This window comes from Lates calcarifer, linkage group LG8 (genome assembly GCF_001640805.2).
Source record: "Lates calcarifer isolate ASB-BC8 linkage group LG8, TLL_Latcal_v3, whole genome shotgun sequence".
Classification (NCBI taxonomy): Eukaryota; Metazoa; Chordata; class Actinopteri; family Centropomidae; genus Lates; species Lates calcarifer.
In genome coordinates this window covers 4,401,301-4,417,985 of record NC_066840.1, presented here as the reverse complement: position 1 = coordinate 4,417,985, position 16,685 = coordinate 4,401,301, and the positions used below count along the sequence as shown (strand labels likewise).

At 41.7% G+C, this 16,685-nt stretch overlaps 2 protein-coding genes across 2 annotated transcripts; one reads left to right on the top strand and one right to left on the bottom strand.

The window, feature by feature from the left end:
* Positions 1–792: 792 nt before the first annotated feature.
* Positions 793–6,031, bottom strand: gpr137 (G protein-coupled receptor 137). The gene is made up of 8 exons (XM_018669898.2): positions 5,637–6,031; positions 3,827–4,293; positions 3,476–3,525; positions 3,141–3,378; positions 2,524–2,673; positions 2,235–2,360; positions 1,981–2,099; positions 793–1,880 (listed from the first exon to the last, which is right to left on the bottom strand). The coding sequence occupies exons 2-8, from the start codon at positions 4,205–4,207 to the stop codon at positions 1,784–1,786; spliced, it is 1,161 nt and encodes a 386-aa protein (XP_018525414.1). The 5' UTR covers positions 4,208–4,293; positions 5,637–6,031; the 3' UTR covers positions 793–1,783.
* On the top strand, positions 6,031–16,530 carry pld7 (phospholipase D family, member 7). Its single transcript, XM_051072592.1, is given in 15 exon segments — positions 6,031–6,156; positions 6,644–6,751; positions 8,736–8,832; positions 8,952–9,043; positions 9,045–9,290; positions 9,292–9,720; positions 9,959–10,146; positions 10,327–10,507; positions 10,616–10,730; positions 10,962–11,089; positions 11,654–11,857; positions 13,550–13,689; positions 14,256–14,421; positions 14,529–14,628; positions 15,079–16,530. Coding segments are annotated over 15 exon segments (2,523 nt in total). The 3' UTR covers positions 15,282–16,530.
* The last annotated feature ends 155 nt before the right edge of the window (positions 16,531–16,685 follow it).

Here is a 16,685-nt window from a genome sequence, read left to right as displayed (position 1 = left end):
GTACTAAACGTCTACTTTTAAGCACAAACAAGTCCAAGTGTCCAGGAAAAATGAAATTTCTAAATTTCCATGACAACGATCATATAATATGATGAAAAGCTGCAGTACAGCTACTAAATGGACCTTGCGGCAAGATTGACAGTCTCAACAGTGTTTAACAGTTTTCTGTGTGGAAAGGCGTTAACAAAATCTCTGCAGGGAACAAATCCGAATAAGGTTTTCAAAATGTCGTGTGCTACTGTATTTATCAGATTAAAGAGCAGGCAAAATGTTTCTTTTTAAAATGGATCCTTCTCAGAGTTTAGCTGCTTTGCGAGACTGATTTAAACCAGGTGAAGGTCTCTGGTTTCCACTGAATTTTAGATATAAAACTGAACATGTTGTTGGTACCAATTATACAGAGAGTAGACATTTCTTTGTATAACACAGGAAACCTACTGTGAAATAATTGGAAATCACAGGCCCATAAAATAAAGCGTGACTAGGAATGCAGTTGACAGAATAAATTGTTTCAGAAAATTCTGCAACAGTAACATAAAAGCCAGATATAAAAGCAAGTATGATGTTCACCATTGCACTCAAAGCCAGTTTAAGGTCAGTGTTGACTGGATGATAATGGAAAACTGGCTGATTGCAAGGCTGGAAAACATTTGAAAATCTGAAACACTCTCATATTCCTTGTTTGGCATTAATGAAACATATGATTTGTAGTAATAGGCTAAAATATATTAAAACAGATGTGGACCGCACTTTTCCCACATACATTTTCTGCTTAGCAACAGTCTGAACAAGTTCATTTTAATGTTTTTATTGGTCTGTTGTTTACATAGTAAATGTCAGTCATGTGAAGAAGCCTCATTCTAGTAAAGACATTACAGAGAACAGCTTTCGATTATCTGCTACGATTAAAAGGTAGAAGTATAGTTATAAAAATAAGTTATAAAATAAGCTTAAACTTGCACTGTAAGGGAATAAGACTCTGAATCAATCACGAAAATTTTAAATGAGGACACACAAACTGAAAGAATGGCAGACACTGGCCATGGAGGGAACTTAGAGAAAAACAAACAAGGAAACAATCCAAAAATAGTTCAACAATACCTGCAGAAATGTATAGGTCTGAGACTACAAAAGAGAGATCCTGCTGAGCTGACGTGGAATTATTATTAAATTTTGAAAGACATCAGTGGTCTTAAAGAAACAGTACTTTGTTGTAAACACATAATGAGAAAAGAGCCTGTTGTTAAATTGTATTTTAGTCTGTTTCATAAAAAGTTAGCTTAAGTTAAACCTTACAAAACTGCAAAATAGTATCATCAATGCCTGTTACCAATGGTTATGACATGCTGTCAGCTGGTGCTACATTGCATTACATGTATTCATTTATTAAGGAATGCTAATAAAGCTAAATGTGCCATTTTTAGGAATTGTAAAAGCTGGTTTCCCCTGTTTAGTTAGCAATGGGACAGTGACTTATTTAAAACAAATTAAAAACTTGGGGTTAAACCTCAGCTTAACCTTAACCAATAAAGAGCTCACTGAGCACAATATATGGCCATTCACATCTGGCAGGCCTTTCCCCACCGAGTTTGTTCCCTTTGAGCTAAAAAAGACTTTAAATTTATTCTCTGTTCAAAAACTACAAGGTGCATATTCACTGTTTGGTGATAATTTCCTGAGGTTTTCAGTGCAAAAACTGCTCATAGAGGGAGGTACTATTGGCTGGTAACCGTGTGTATACTTTGTCCTAGGAATGAATAATACCACAACCCTGGGGTCAGGGTCAGTTCTGGGGGGTGGAGTAGAATGAGTGGTGCTGGTGGTTCTGGTTTGGAGGGTTGCTGGAAAACAGGAGAGGAGCAGTCTCTGCTCCATACCAGCTGAAAAAGAGCGAGAAGAAGAGAAAATATATATCAATGTTCTGTCAATTGACTAAATGATTAACTGACTTTGAGTATAATATGGTTTTAACGATCATACCCAGACTGTGGATGTGAACTGCGTGCCCACGGAACAGGCACATCGTCATCACTGCCTTGAGGGTCGTCAAAGAAATATGGACGAGGTAGGACCCTGTTGTTGATGGTCATGCTGTCGGTCTGTAAGGTTCAGAGAAAACACAAGCTGAAATCACTGCTGTTGCTTCAACAATGCACATCCTGTGTCATGCTTCATTTTACAATTTCTATATGTAGTTGATGTTTAGTCCAGTGTCTGTCAGATGTGCTGACTACCTCCTGAGTGGGCTGGCGAACCCTGAAGATGAGGATGAGCAGACTGGTTGGGAGCAGTTCCCATATGAAGAGGATGGCACCAAAGACCAGGTAGCCACTGTCGCCCAGTTCATTTCGCAAGTCAGCCTACAAACAAACAAACACAGCGTTATTTGTAGTGTATTGGCATTTTTACTAGCCATGGCTATTAACTTTATTACAATGAACCATCAGCACCTGCATGTTCTGAGATATGAAAACACTGACAACCACACTGGCTAAAAGTTGCCTGGACCCAGAGGATGATTACCTGGTCAGAGACGTTGTACCAGTCAAAGTTGAACGACTCCACCCGGTAGTTCTCGGACAAAAAGAGGACTGTCAGGTTGTAGCAGGCTCGACTGGCAAACAGCAAGATCACGGCTGCTCCCAGTGCTGCTGTGCGGCACACGGTGGTCCCCTGGTCAGGCAGAAAAGGCATTGTTAGCCTGGAGTACCATCAGAATTACAGAGGACGGAAACAAGTGGATACTCTAATGTTTGGGAGACTCACAATAATTAAAATAGATGCAGCAGATGCCGAAATATCATAATTTTTTAGTATAGGTAAAAAAATACTGGATCCTACAATTCCCATAATGCAACTCAATGTTGCCTCTCATTAGACCCTCCTTCTCTGGTAAACTGTTATTAATGTGTAGTCTCTGAGCCCAAACTGAGATTACCCTGATGATGTCATAGTGATGTCATCTCAGCTTTGACAAAGCTCCTCCAGAGCCACAAAAGACACAGTACAACTGTTTTCACAGGATGAGTAGAACTAATAATGAGGAATAAACTAATCTCAATGTGTAACAATAGGTGGCGTGGCCCTTTAACTTATTAACTTATTGCTGTGCTGTCACCAGAGACTAAAGCTGAGCGCACCTTGCTAATCAGGTAGGGGCTGGTGGAGTGCGAGTGTCTGGTCAGGAGCAACAGCAAAACAGCCAGCAACACCGCATCCAGGATGAAGAGCGAGTCATTGACTATGACTCGAACCAGGACCAGGTTCCAGGTCCGCTCCCCCGACCCACCGCGGCCTCTGTCCCCGAGAGCCGCGCAGACCACATTGACGCAGAGGAAGACGGCGTTCAGTGCGCCATACATGCACCGTGCCAGCCACCTGAGGAAGACATGGAAGCCAGAGTGAGGCTCAATCAAGTATTACTCTCAGTGCAGGAGGGATCTTTTCTAAATTTCTACCGCAGTGTGTAACTCACAATTTTCTGCCCCCTGCTGAGCTGTAAGCCTCCCTCACTTTGAGCAACACCTGCAATACAAGGGAAACACACAACACAGTTAACAGACACATTAGCCACGAAGAATGAAGAAGGAAAGCAAAAGCAAAAGTAGTCACTGACATCACATGGTTTCATTTAAATAACTGTTTGGCAGACAGCTACTGAAAGGAATTCCCCTGCTCACAGATAACAAATGGATGTGACAGAGGCCACTTATTTCATAATGTCATGAAGCATTTCTATCAGTCCAGTTCTTATTACAATCTTTCAGTCAATTTCCATCAGTAAATTCAAGAGAATAACCCAGTGCTTCATTCTCCCCAGCCTTACCTGAGTGAAATACAGGTTAATGAGGCTGAGCGTGAAGAACTGCAAACAAACAGGGAAGCAGTAGAGCAGCCAGTAAATGGCAACAGGTAAGTGGTTGGCCTGCAGAGCATTAGAGAAGTAAAAGGAGAACAAGGTGGTGCGGAGGGCGGCCCAGAGCAGGCAGAGGAACAGAAAAATGCTCTGGTAGCTCCATCTTTTGTGTCTGTAGAGGTAGAGAAGCCAGAGCTGGGCGTACACCACCAGGAAGAGCACGGCATACAGAGCGGTGTAGAGGATGGTGAAGCCAAGCTGGACCGATGGGGCGACAGCCGGGCGGAGGGGAACCGGGGGAGGCAGGGTGGAGGAGTTGGAAGGAGGGGCAGCTGTGACCGGAGCTTCCATTGAGGTGCTGTCAGAACTCACTGTCCATCATCACAGAGAAACTGCCAAACCTTCTCCTCTCAGCCTGAAGTGTTTACATGGGAGACCTGAGAGTGAAAAACAAAACCAGATTTGCTGGGTTAGCAAAGATATTCCTGCTTGGTTATTTCATCTGATTTCCCAGAAAATGTACAATATTCATGATCTTGCTCAGTTTAGTAACAGTTTTAGATTATGGTGAAACCCTGTATATGCATGCTTCAAATGAATTACTTCATAGGCTCCACCCTGTCTATCATTCACTCCTGCATTTTATTTTGAAATATTATTTTGACTGAAACAATCAAACATGTCGTGACAGACTTCACAGAGTCAGGTTCATGTGTACCTTTTTATCTTTACAGCCAGTCTTCATAGAGCTTCCTGTTTACCTTTGTGAAACACTTTCTCCTGTTCCTATGTACTGTTCAGCCTGGGCTTGGAAAAATGTACAACTGCTTTTTGTCAGGCAGTCAAGCATTACATTCAAAAATGTTTAATGTTTCACTGTTTTAAAGTTTTATCTCTCTGCTCTCTGCTACTGTATGTGATCCCTATCTTATGCTGCTATTTTGACTAGGTCTCTCTTGTAAAAGAGATAATAGACTTCCTGGTTAACTAAAGGCTAATAAAAAAAACATTTATGAGAAATCAGCCTTAGAAATTGTTTATTAGAGCTTCCCTGATCTATCAACACAAATTAATTGGTAACTATTTGATAATTGATCAGTGGTATCACTCTTTTTGCCTTTAAACAAAAAAGTAAAATATTCTCTGATTCCAGCTTCTCAACTTTAAGGATTTACTCTTTATCTTTGTCATGGCTGGATGGTGAGGGGGAGTCAAACTGATACTTTGATTTACAGTTGTATTCTCGAGTATTTCAGACAGCACTCACTGGTATGAATCTGACTTGTTAGTTTACCGTTTAATGATACTGTAACTACAGTTTCACGTTATGGCTTACACTGGCAGGTGATACACTTACACACTGCCCAGCTGTGTGTAAACCTTTACATCGACTAAACCATAGACCATTAGAGTGCCATTATTATATTAACAATACAACAGTCACACTCCGGTGGCACACACAGTCTCTTTCATTTTCGACAAAAACATATCTGATAGATTATTTGATGTTATTATATCGTACAGGTGTTCATGACCGCTGGGTAAATTTCAGTGACCTTTGAAGCTCAGTAAATATACAGCTGTATATCCAGACAGTGGTCTTTGGAACATAAACAACCGGTCGTGTTCCGTTCAGTGTGTTTAACAGCTAACTGAGCTAACTGAAACTAACTTTGTTAACTAACACGAATATCAACTATATAGAACTATCACGCTTTGACTGCTCACAAAGCTATGGTATGTTTAAGCCGTCAGAAATCATTTGACGATAACAACGCACCTTATTTCCAGTGGACACGGAGCTCCGGGATATTCAGCGGACGACAGTAATCTCTTGTTTCCGTGTGTGACCTGCGTAACGTCTGATGGGCGGAGCCACTGTTTGGATTCTAACGGCCAATCAGAGACAACAGGAAATCGCGGTTTCTTCAATTTGTTGTTTACTTATTTTGAGACGGACTGTACGACCAATTGACGTTTGCCGACAATGTTGTTTATTGGTCGCCGAGAAGAGGTGTTTTGAAAACTAGCCGCTGTTAAATACCGGTATTGTTTACCACAGGTCGGGCCTTTGCCTCAGTGGACCCTCGTCAAACAAACGGAGGGCTCTTCACGCTCTGTCCCGTCCGTTAATCTCGTGTCACTAAGGTGCTGCATTATTAAAGTGGTCTAACATGCCTATGGTACTGCGATCCAGGAAATCCATCCGCCCTAGTCAGGCGACCGAGGAAGAGTTACCAGACCCTACACCCGCAAAATCGAGACGGTCGACCCGCCTGCACGGGAGAATTACGTACGCGGTGGGTATTTTATTACTCAGCCTTTCCGCCTCCTCTTCCTCCACTGCTGAAAACTTCACAGTCGGCCACGTAGCTGGCTCGCTAACGGCACCGCAGCGCAGTTAGCTGGCTAACCTGAAGAAAAATACTCAAGCAAGGATTATGTAGACACATATCTACTGCTATTATCAATTTAACTTATCTAATATTTGCTTAGCTGGTTAGCATAAGCGTTAGCAACGAAAGAAATTACACGGTGAGAGTGAACCTCTGCGCCTAGCCAAAACTTGTTACCTAGCAAGTTACTGCATTGTGGTAAGTTGTTTTCTTTGTGAGGACGATGGTAAAATGTTCACCTTTTATATTCCTTTTTATTTTACTTTTACCACAGGCATGGTTTAGATGAAGATCCACACTGTACGCCCTTTAGTCTTACGTGAGTGCATGACTGGTGCTTTATTACACTGCAGCTTGCTGCTTATTAACTTAACCGCTGTGGTCCTGTCAGGAGTCAGATGAGTCAGACTCTGAGTCTGTCCAAGGCCAAGTGATGGAGAGAGACCGGAGTCCACCGGCTGAGCTGGAGGAGGAAGCTGCTGAGGAGGCAGATCTAACGGTAGGCTATAATTCACCTTGCAGAAAACTCCAACATACTCACCTCTTTCTGTTGCATCTTATTCTGTATTTGCATAAAAAGCAGAGTCTACCTAGGATGCATGGGTGTGGCCAGCTCTTATTTATACATCCTTGTGGTGAGAGAAATAATAATGTGTGTGCAGCAGCATGCAATCATCACCAGGAAATACTGGCAAGCCAGTGCGGAAGTGTCTTAATCTCCTTTACCCTGATTGTAGAGAAGTAAAGCTGATTTATATATTAAGACGACGAGTGTTTAAAGAGGAGAGCACAACCAGCACTGCAGTTTTGAGGCCAGTGTCAAAATCAATATTAATGTAAACTTGGGGAGCTTGTATATCAGTCAACTTCATACAAAGTTCTACAAACAGAGAAAACCTAAAACAAATCAATATTTGGTGTGACCACCCTTTGCCTTTAAAACAGCACTATTTTTTTTTCAAGGCACTTGGCAGATAGGTTGATAGCATCTTGAAGAACTTTGCTCAGTTCCTCTGTGGATTTCGGCTCAGTCTCACTGTCTTCTGTCTCCTCATGTAATCCCATGATGTTGAGGTCAGGGCTCTGTGGGGCCCAGACCATCTGTTGCAGGACTCTTTATTCTTCTAGTTGCTGAAGATAGTTTTTATGTCTCTGGCTGAATGTTTAGTCATTGTCATGCTGTAGAATGAAGTTAGGACAGATCAGACCCGCCATGAAGGGACTGCATGTTTGATAAGAATCTAAATATCTAAAATGTCTGACAAATGACATTTTTGCACAGCATTACTGCATCTGACTTAAAATATTCAATGTGATGGACATAATATTAGACATGAAGGTCATACATGCAATTAGTCAAGTTTATACATCTGAATATAGCTTTTCAAGAGCAGTCATAAAGTAATTCACTAAATTGGTATCAGTGTACAGGTTGGCTGACAATTAACAAGAAATTGCAGTACATAAATGCCAAGATATGTTTCAGGTAACTCAAATACAGTGGTTATATCACATAATTTGTTACACTTCGTCATTTGTTTTTCAACTACAAAATGTCCCACTCAGTAAATATCATGGACGCAGATCAAAATTATTATCAAAAGTATTATTTTGTTGTTTATGAAAGAAAAACTATTGGCTAATATCTAATTGTTGGATCTTTATCAAATGTTGATATTAACATTGGCAGAAAAACCTGCCTATATCAGTTGGACTTAATCTGTCTTTTTCTCATGTCATAGTAGGAAAAGCACAGCTGTCACTAATAACATTAATGATGGCTCTGTCCCAGTAAACCATGACAGCGTCGGTTCAGTGACACTTCCTGTGACATTTCAAAATGTCTTACAAGAAAAAGGGCTGTGTAGTCATGACAGTGGGACATAAACAAACACAAAACATTGGAAATTGAGTTACTTGTCTGCCTTTTTTATCAGCCAATAAACACATTTGTAGTGAGATTACAATACATTACATACATTTTGTGGTCAGAATAATTCAACATCCTCAGAAGCACAGTCAGTAAACCGTTTATGCCCTGGAACTCTGAAATATGGTTGCTGTGGAATATCAGCATTGTTGACAGAGCAAGTTAGAATGTTCAGCTTTAACAGCGATATGGTTGCCATGGTAACATTTCAGGTTCATAAACAAATATTGACATCCATAACAACATGTTGAACAGTCTGCGGCAGCCATGTGGAGGTGTACCAGTCAGGAGAGCTCATTTGAATAGGTGTGGCTACTTTAGCTTTTAGCAGGGCTACAGAAGCCTCTCAAGGTAATATACAGTGCTGTATAGTTGTTAACCTGTACTGAGACAGAGAGTAAAAAGAATGGAGTATATTGAGTTTGTTTGAGTCTGTTGATGCTTTTTCAAAAGTACATGTTACATGCAAAGGTTTTGTTGTGAGGCTATTCAGAGCCAGTGGGTAAAAACTTATCTGCATGTGGTTTTCCTAATGTGATTCTGTCCCCTAAAGGAACTGAAGCATTGTAGTGTTCTGCTGGACCGTCTGCAGGCTGACGACAAGGCTGCAAAAAAAGAGCTTGAGGAGAAAGAAGACATGAACCGCAAAGGTGGGAAACCCGTCTCTCGCATCCCGACTTTCCATAAACGACCTACCGGTGCAAGCCAGAACACGGAGCTGCCTGTTCCCAAGAAAGATACCCCTGTCCATGTAACTCCGCCTCATGAGAAAGCTGGATATGGAAGTGTGGAGTCGTCAAAGGCCAAACCACCCGATGTCAGAGAAACAGCACTCCCCCTGCCATCACTCCGAGCCCCCAAAATCAGCCTTGAAGCCACCTCTCCATTCAGCAGCTCAGAACAAGCTGCTGCAATGGCTTCTAGCTCCCTGATTACAGCACCCAAGAGCTGGAGTTTGTCTGAATCTGTGCAGCATCTTATGACTGCAAGCCCCCGACCTGCCCTAAGACCAGAACAAGGGTCAGAGCAACATTTACCAGAGCAAGACAAGAGCAAAACCTCAGAAACAGAAGCAGATACCATACCAGATGCCACTCTAAGTCCTTCCACATGAGGGCTTCCTCAACCAAAAGCCACAGGAAGACACAGCAGAGAAGCATGACATTGAGGTTAAAGGCAGGATTACCCTCACTGCCTCTGGAGACACTGAAAAGTCTGAGTCTCCAGAGAGTGATCACACAGCTGAGGTCAGCCAAGGGGATGCTACAATCATGGATGAAGAACCACCATGGGAAACAGAGCCAATGAATGTATTTGAATTAAAGGACAGTAGATCATCATCAGATGCTGAATGTGAGGAGGCTGTGACAGGTGAAAAATCCGAGCGCCACAGTTTAGGAGAGATGAAGGATCATCGCGAACCACATATAATCCAGTCAGAGTTTTCAAAACTTGCAGAGAAAAGAGCCGTGGATGAATCTGCAGCTCCTGTAGCATCAGAGAAGCCTGCTAAAGTTAGATCAACCCAGTCAACTAAGGTGAGTTATGTTGCTGTACTTGCTTAATAGATTCCACTGACATCAGTCATACTGTTTTCTTGGTGGTCTCAACAGAGTCAGTCATATATAAAGGAATTTCACCACACCCTGCAGCAACAGCTGTGGCATGTAACACAAGCCTAAGCTGTTTCCCAGCCTGTTGTCAAAGCTGCGATCTTTATCCATTAACTTTATCCATTTGTTTGTACCTTAAAATTGCACTTCTGTCATTTTGCAGAGCTCAGGATGCTTCAGTTTTACCCTCCTCTGCTTCCTTCCCACCGTCTTGCTGCTTCTCGGAGGGTTTGGTCAGCATGTTTGGCACTACGGGCTTCCCATGTCCGTGGCCCAGCTCACGGCTCAGCTGGAGCTGCACTGGCTCGAGGGCTTTGGCTTAGTACCAGAGCCCTGTAGCACTGACTGTCGGTAAGAAATATCAACAAAGTGTCAATCTTTCTGACCTATTCTGGTCTCTGGAGAAAAATAAGAGTTTGTGATATTCACATTATCAGGACTCATAAAAAAACACTCTGAAGTGACCACTGAAGTGCTCTTCTAATTTGGGATGCTGCCTGGATAACTTCAATCACACTGTTCTCTGTTCAGAGTACATCTGGTGGAGAGCATCCCTGTAGGTCTCTACCAGTCCTCTCCCATGTCCAGACAGAGCATCGCAGACAGCTGGCTGCATCTGCTGGACAAGGCCAACAGCTCAGTCCATATTGCTGCATTCTACTTCACGCTACGAGGCGCCGATTTGGAGTCCACTGACTCCTCTGACTCTCAGGTCAGTAAAGTGGCATATCCCCAACCTCATGATTTTGCACTATATATCAAGTGATTGGTGGTTGTACTAAATCCCCTTTTTTCATCCTTTGATGTGTGTGCTTTGCAGGGACAAAAGGTCTTTGAGCACCTGAAACGACTTGAATCTAAAGGTGTGAAACTTCAGATTGCAGTCAATGCCCCACAGACCTCAACCAAAGACACAGCAGAGCTGGCTGCAACAGGTACAGCATCATCTGACAACATGTAGCACATCCCCACTAACTGAGCCCCTTATATTGGAAATGCAACCTCATAGAATTATTTATTGTTGAGAGCCTCTGCTATTAGCTTCTTCTGTAAAACAGTTTGTACGTAAACATTTTGGTATCCAAGCCAAGATAGTGAACTGGCAACCTTGTAACCATGGAAAGGTTGGAACTCACTGGATGGATCTCTCTGTTGTGTTGTTGCAGGTGCAGAAGTCAGAGAAGTTGACCTTAAAGCTGTAACTGGAGGTATTGTCCACACCAAGCTGTGGGTGGTGGATCAAAAGCACTTCTACCTGGGCAGTGCCAACATGGACTGGCGCTCTCTGAGTCAGGTAAAACAGAGAGAAAATATGCATTTTCAATGTGTGGGCATGGTTTAAGTCTCTAGTCATTATGTCCAGTGGTACCCACCAAGACCTTGTCTGTTTACAGATCACATTACTGTCCAGTAGATCTGTAGAACTGATATCCCCGCAGTTAATGGCTCCTAGGTAAAAGCTCTAAAAGCAAGTCTCCAAACCTACAAATCTGAACACACAACTGAAACTAACAGGGCTACAGTGAGACAGCAGCTTTTAGATTAGCCTCAGACTGATGGTGTACCACTCAGACTAATAGACTTTCAAGGAGGGCTGCACAGTTGATAATGTAATTAAACTCTGGTACTGATGTGTACATTGGAAGCAAGTTATACATATATTGTAGAATCACTGCACTGGCATGATACACTTCCACTTCCCTGATTCATATTGAGTACAATAATGTGGATTATCATTTAGGTCTTAATAGTGCAGAGTAATTGTGATGCTTAATTCTCAGATGACCCCCTGTCAAACACAGGCCTACTTCTTGGCTGCAGCAGCATTAATACAGTCTGTGGTCTTTGTTGTACTAAGGTGAAGGAGGTGGGTCTGGCAGTGGAGGACTGCAGCTGCCTGGCTCAGGACGCCTTTCGGATCTTTGGGGTGTACTGGAGCATCGGTGGTGCAAACAATGGCTCTCTGCCCCCGTACTGGCCTGCTCGCCTCTCTGCCCTGTCCAGCTCCCAGAATCCCCTGCACCTGAAGTTCAATGGAGTACCTGCTCAAGTCTACCTGTCTGTAAGTTCAACATAAGTCTGTAAGCTTCCTTTAAGAGGAGTACTCTGAGTGTGTTTCTGACCAGTATGGGTTTGTTTGATTCTGACATGTTAAGACAGATGTTATTGTCAAAATTAAACTTTATGTCTTAATTTGTTCTTTTTGTGTTTACACTGGAATTGTACTCTTGAAACAATGTTTAGCTCATCATATGACATATGAATTAATGGTTAATCAATCCTGAGTAATAGTTGAGGTGTAGGTAGAGTTGCAAAATTCCAAGAATTTTCTTTTATTATGGGAATTAACATATCTGGGAATATACAGGAATTAACAGGAACTGTCCCATATGCACACAGCACACTACTACACTACTTACTGCAGGGAGTTTGAGGCCATTCCCCCTGCCTGCACCTCCATCACATGCACAGATCATTTCTATTATCCTGCTCACTACAGCAGAACTGTTGAAGCCACACTACTGCTGAGCCCAGGACTACATCCAGTCAAGTCAGTTTTGATGATATTACTGGGGTCAATATATTTGATCTATGGTATTAAAGTTTAACCAGCAAAAAATAAATTAAAATGTCTTTATACAGTAGTGGGTTAGCTAGTAAATCAGATATGCTGAACGTAAGCTTCTTAACACCATTTCATTGACAATTTAAGAGCAGGCGTTAAGAGCACCCAGCAGTCATGGTGTAGAAACCAAAGGTCTGAGGAAGGAACACGTGTATTTTATTCATTGTTCATGTTTTTTCTTTTTCAATAAGACAACTTTGTTGTTGAAGTTAGATTTTTTAAAATTTGTATTAGTTTGCATGCATGTCTGCAGGTGTTTATATTTATGTTTGTATATGAATGTATACAGTTTGTATAAAGTACTTTCCAGTTAATTCCTGTAAATTCCTATACATTCCTGTTAATTCCAATGGAAAGTTTCCAGCTTTGAATATTTTCAAAATTGCCCAGCTTACCTTCCCTTGGAAATTTGCTGGAAATTTTCCACCCTTTTGCAGCCCTTGATATGGGGCAAACTACCTACTATTTCAAACTATAATCCTAATTTGTAGGTAATGTATTCCCATGTAAACCTAACCAGATAGATGAACTGAACTGTGGTAAATAATTAATGAATTTATTTTTTAAATGCATCAGAAGTGTATATTCTGATAGCCTCAACACAGTGAGAGCTATGTGCAGCAGTCATGACTTACACAGTGGTCTGTTTATTTTGTTGCATAGTGACAGCTTCAACATGCTGTCTCTATAGTAAATTATACTGAAGCCTAAATGCAAATATCTCCAGTACCACACTGTTTGTTTGTTCCCTTTGTGTGCAGTGATGGCAGTGTTATCCTTTGGTATTTTTGGAGTTCAGTTTTTTATGACCAGGCTTTCTGCAGGTGTGATACTATATTATGATAATGTCTGGTAATAGTAAAAATGTCACACCAGTAGTTGTTATTCCAAAGTTGACAATTGTTGGTTTCCTCTTTGTTGACTTGTTTGTTTTAGCTTTCTGAAAACTGAACCTCTGAGTTCTCACTGTGTGTCAGCATGATGTCGTAGTATTTTCAGTATTGTAGGCTCATTCATCACAGGGTGTTTACAACATTTTAGACAAGAGGATGGCTATAAAAGTTTCTTATTCCTCTCCCTCTTCGCTCCCATGATCCTCATTGCTTGTTCCGTGTCTGTTTCCCACAGAGTGCCCCTCCACAAATCTCAGCCCGTGGCCGCTCTGACGATCTCGCCACCATCTTGACTGTCATCAGCGACGCCCAGAAATTCATTTACATCTCCGTCATGGACTACCTTCCTCTGTCTCAGTACACAGAGCCACTCAGGTACACTCAGCTCACCTACAGCCACCAGTATTAATTTATCACTGCAGACTCAATATGAAGACCTATACTATTGAAGTTACTAGATACACTGTACATGCTACTGTGTCACTGTAAAGAGATCATGTAATATGGACCAGTAAAAGGGCATTTATTGACCAGTCACAGCTCTGGACCCTGATTGGCTGACAAAGCAGTTTCTCTAATTGAGATGAGGTATACCTGCTGGCTGAAAGCTTATTAATCAAAAAGTTGGAAAGTTTCCAAACATGAAGAGAGCCAATCAGCCTGAAGTCCAGCTGTGATGTGTTTAGTGATGTACAAAATTTACTGTACACTGCAAAGTAGAAATACAGCTAAATGAGTTGTCCTGTGTAGGCACTTCCTTTTCATCAGTAGCACACAGAGTGAGTCTCTTTCCTACTTTGCTGTGTTTCCTATGTTTCTCTCATCTGTCCTCAAGCACTACAGACATACAGTACATGCTGTATATTGAAAATATTGATGTGTTTTCTGCAAAGCTTCCCCTGCTGAAGGGCTCACACTGTGCTCTGGTCTCCTGCTCTCAGGTTCTGGCCCGCCATCGACTCGGCCCTGCGCACTGCAGCCTGCACCAGAGGGGTGCAGGTCCGACTGATGGTCAGCTGCTGGGAGCACTCGCCTGCCGCCATGTTCACCTTCCTGCAGTCCCTGCTGGTGCTCAACAGGCCTCCACTGAAATGTGACATTGACATAGTACGTTTGGAGATTTAATTTCCTTAATGTCTGAAACATGGTGCACTTAACACAATGATGATGGATACTGAATTTTTATTCATTCATTTATTTTTGTGTCTTTACAGAAAATCTTTACAGTGCCTTCAACACCGGAGCAGATGAAGATCCTCTTTGCACGAGTTAATCACGCCAAGTACATGGTCACAGACAGGGTGGTCTATATAGGTATGTTATCACCACTGTTCTGACCTTTGAAACATGAATATACACTGTGAGAATAATGTCTCGTACTGTCTTGAGGTATGCCTGTACTTTACTCAAGTATTTCCATTTTATGCTACTTTGCACCTAAACCTCTATTACATTTATCTGACAGTTTTATGTGCTGGTTATTTTGCAGATCATTTTTCATACCAAACATGTAATCAACCTCTAAAACCTGATGCATAGTAGAAAAAAATATTCCTTTTGTCTGTCACTTTAGTCTGAAACTGAACCTACCTATAACCTCAAACACTGTGAACTAAGGTTCTCAGCACTTATTAAAGTGGTTATTAGCTCCACCTCAGCCAACTAAAGTGATAAAATCCTTGAATAGAATGAGTGATAATACTCACTGACTTTACCCTCCTGTAACTGTCATGCAGACTAACTGATGAGTGTTTGTGTCCACAGGGACGTCCAACTGGTCAGAGAACTACTTCACTCAGACTGCTGGTGTGGGCCTGGTTGTGAACCAGACGGGCTCAGAGGTTGGGAAAGGTCAGCAGACCCTGCAGAGCCAGGCAGAGGAGCTCTTCCTCAGAGACTGGAGGTCTCAGTATGCCAGCACTCTCCCTGCTGACGACGTGGATATCTGCCCTCATGGTCAACACTGAGGGTTCGCTGCTCAATAAAGCACATTGCATTGTAGATTGTAGAGCATCTTGCTTGCTCCTGCTACTTGACCTTTATTTTACTGCAGAAATCAGCTTGCTGCGCTGTGTGAATGAACACAGTTGGTTTTATTGCTGTCTCCTGACTTCCTGCCTTTTTTTGTATATAATTGCAATTTTATATTTAGTTTCAGAACCTGTTATTTTTATACTCTGTAATGTTTTGACAATTTTCTTAAATGAGCTTAGGCGCAAGGGAACTGGCTTTGTACAATTTATTTTATGCCTGGAGCATTTTGTATATTTTCCTTTAAAAATGCTGGTGCCAAGCTTTAACAATCTGATGCAGGAAATGATATATTTCCAAAGATTGCAAACATTGTTGCCATGTTTACACTGCTGAAGCTATCGGCTGTTAATATTCATGTGTAGTGAAGCCATTTGACATTATGTTAGTCCATCAGGAGTCCTGTAAATACTGGCAGTTTTCCATCTGTAACCGATGGCTGGCTCACAAAGAAAATTCAACTTGAGTGTTTACCACTGCAGATGGAAAACAACTCACTAAAAAGAGTGTGAGTGCTTCATTATTTGATTGAGGTGTTTGTTCTCAAAGAACCATTTTCCTTGTCTGGGAATTACTGTGCTGTTTCTGTGATCAGTTCATTACCAGCGTTTTCTGTTGTATGCGTGAGTTCTTGCTTCTCTCATCAGCTGCATTTCACACTGTTGGACTGTTAAACGAAGGGACCTCCCTGCTCTGGATGGAACAGAAAACCGAGCAGTTACTGGATGTTTCAGTATAAATAAAACCTGCTCCCTGCCTGGTCATCTCCGAGGGCTTCTTGACTACTATGATATGATTGACACATTGATTTGCTGATGAAAGAACCTATGTGGTTTGATTTTTAGAAAACAAAAATCACAATGTGGTACACAGATCATTGAAAACGTACATTTTACTGTCTACAGCCATGTTAGCAGCCCTAGGGTTGTACTCAGGCAAAAACAGCATGCAGATATGCTCACAGTCACAATGCTAGCATGCTCATGTTTAGCAGATGTAATGTTAGAATCCTAGTTTAACCTGTTGGCATGCAAAGTACAGCTGAGGTAGATGGGAATGTCATTACTTTTTCAAGTATTTGATCACACACTAAAGTATTCTCATTTGAATAAGTTTGTGTTTAATCTGGTTTTTCCTCCAAAAAAGTTAAATCACCTCATTAAAACATTTGTGTTTCAAACTGGACCATGACTGCCTGTAGTCGTGTTGTCATGAAATCATGCTCCTACATACACGTGATGAGCACAGAGACACACAACCTTTTCTGTCAACAACTTTCAGTGGAACTACAATATGTTCTACTCCATTTTCTGTAGATTATCTGGAGTATTGTAACTTTT

What these genes read in the sequence shown, in the direction of transcription:
- gpr137 (XM_018669898.2), bottom strand. Translation starts at nt 4,207, where the DNA reads ATGGAAGCTCCGGTCACAGCTGCCCCTCCTTCCAACTCCTCCACCCTG. An exon ending in TTAACCTGTATTTCACTCAG is followed by an intron (nt 3,526 to 3,826) that starts GTAAGGCTGGGG and finishes CTTGTATTGCAG; the next exon opens with GTGTTGCTCAAAGTGAGGGA. An exon ending in GGTACAACGTCTCTGACCAG is followed by an intron (nt 2,361 to 2,523) that starts GTAATCATCCTC and finishes GTTTGTTTGTAG; the next exon opens with GCTGACTTGCGAAATGAACT.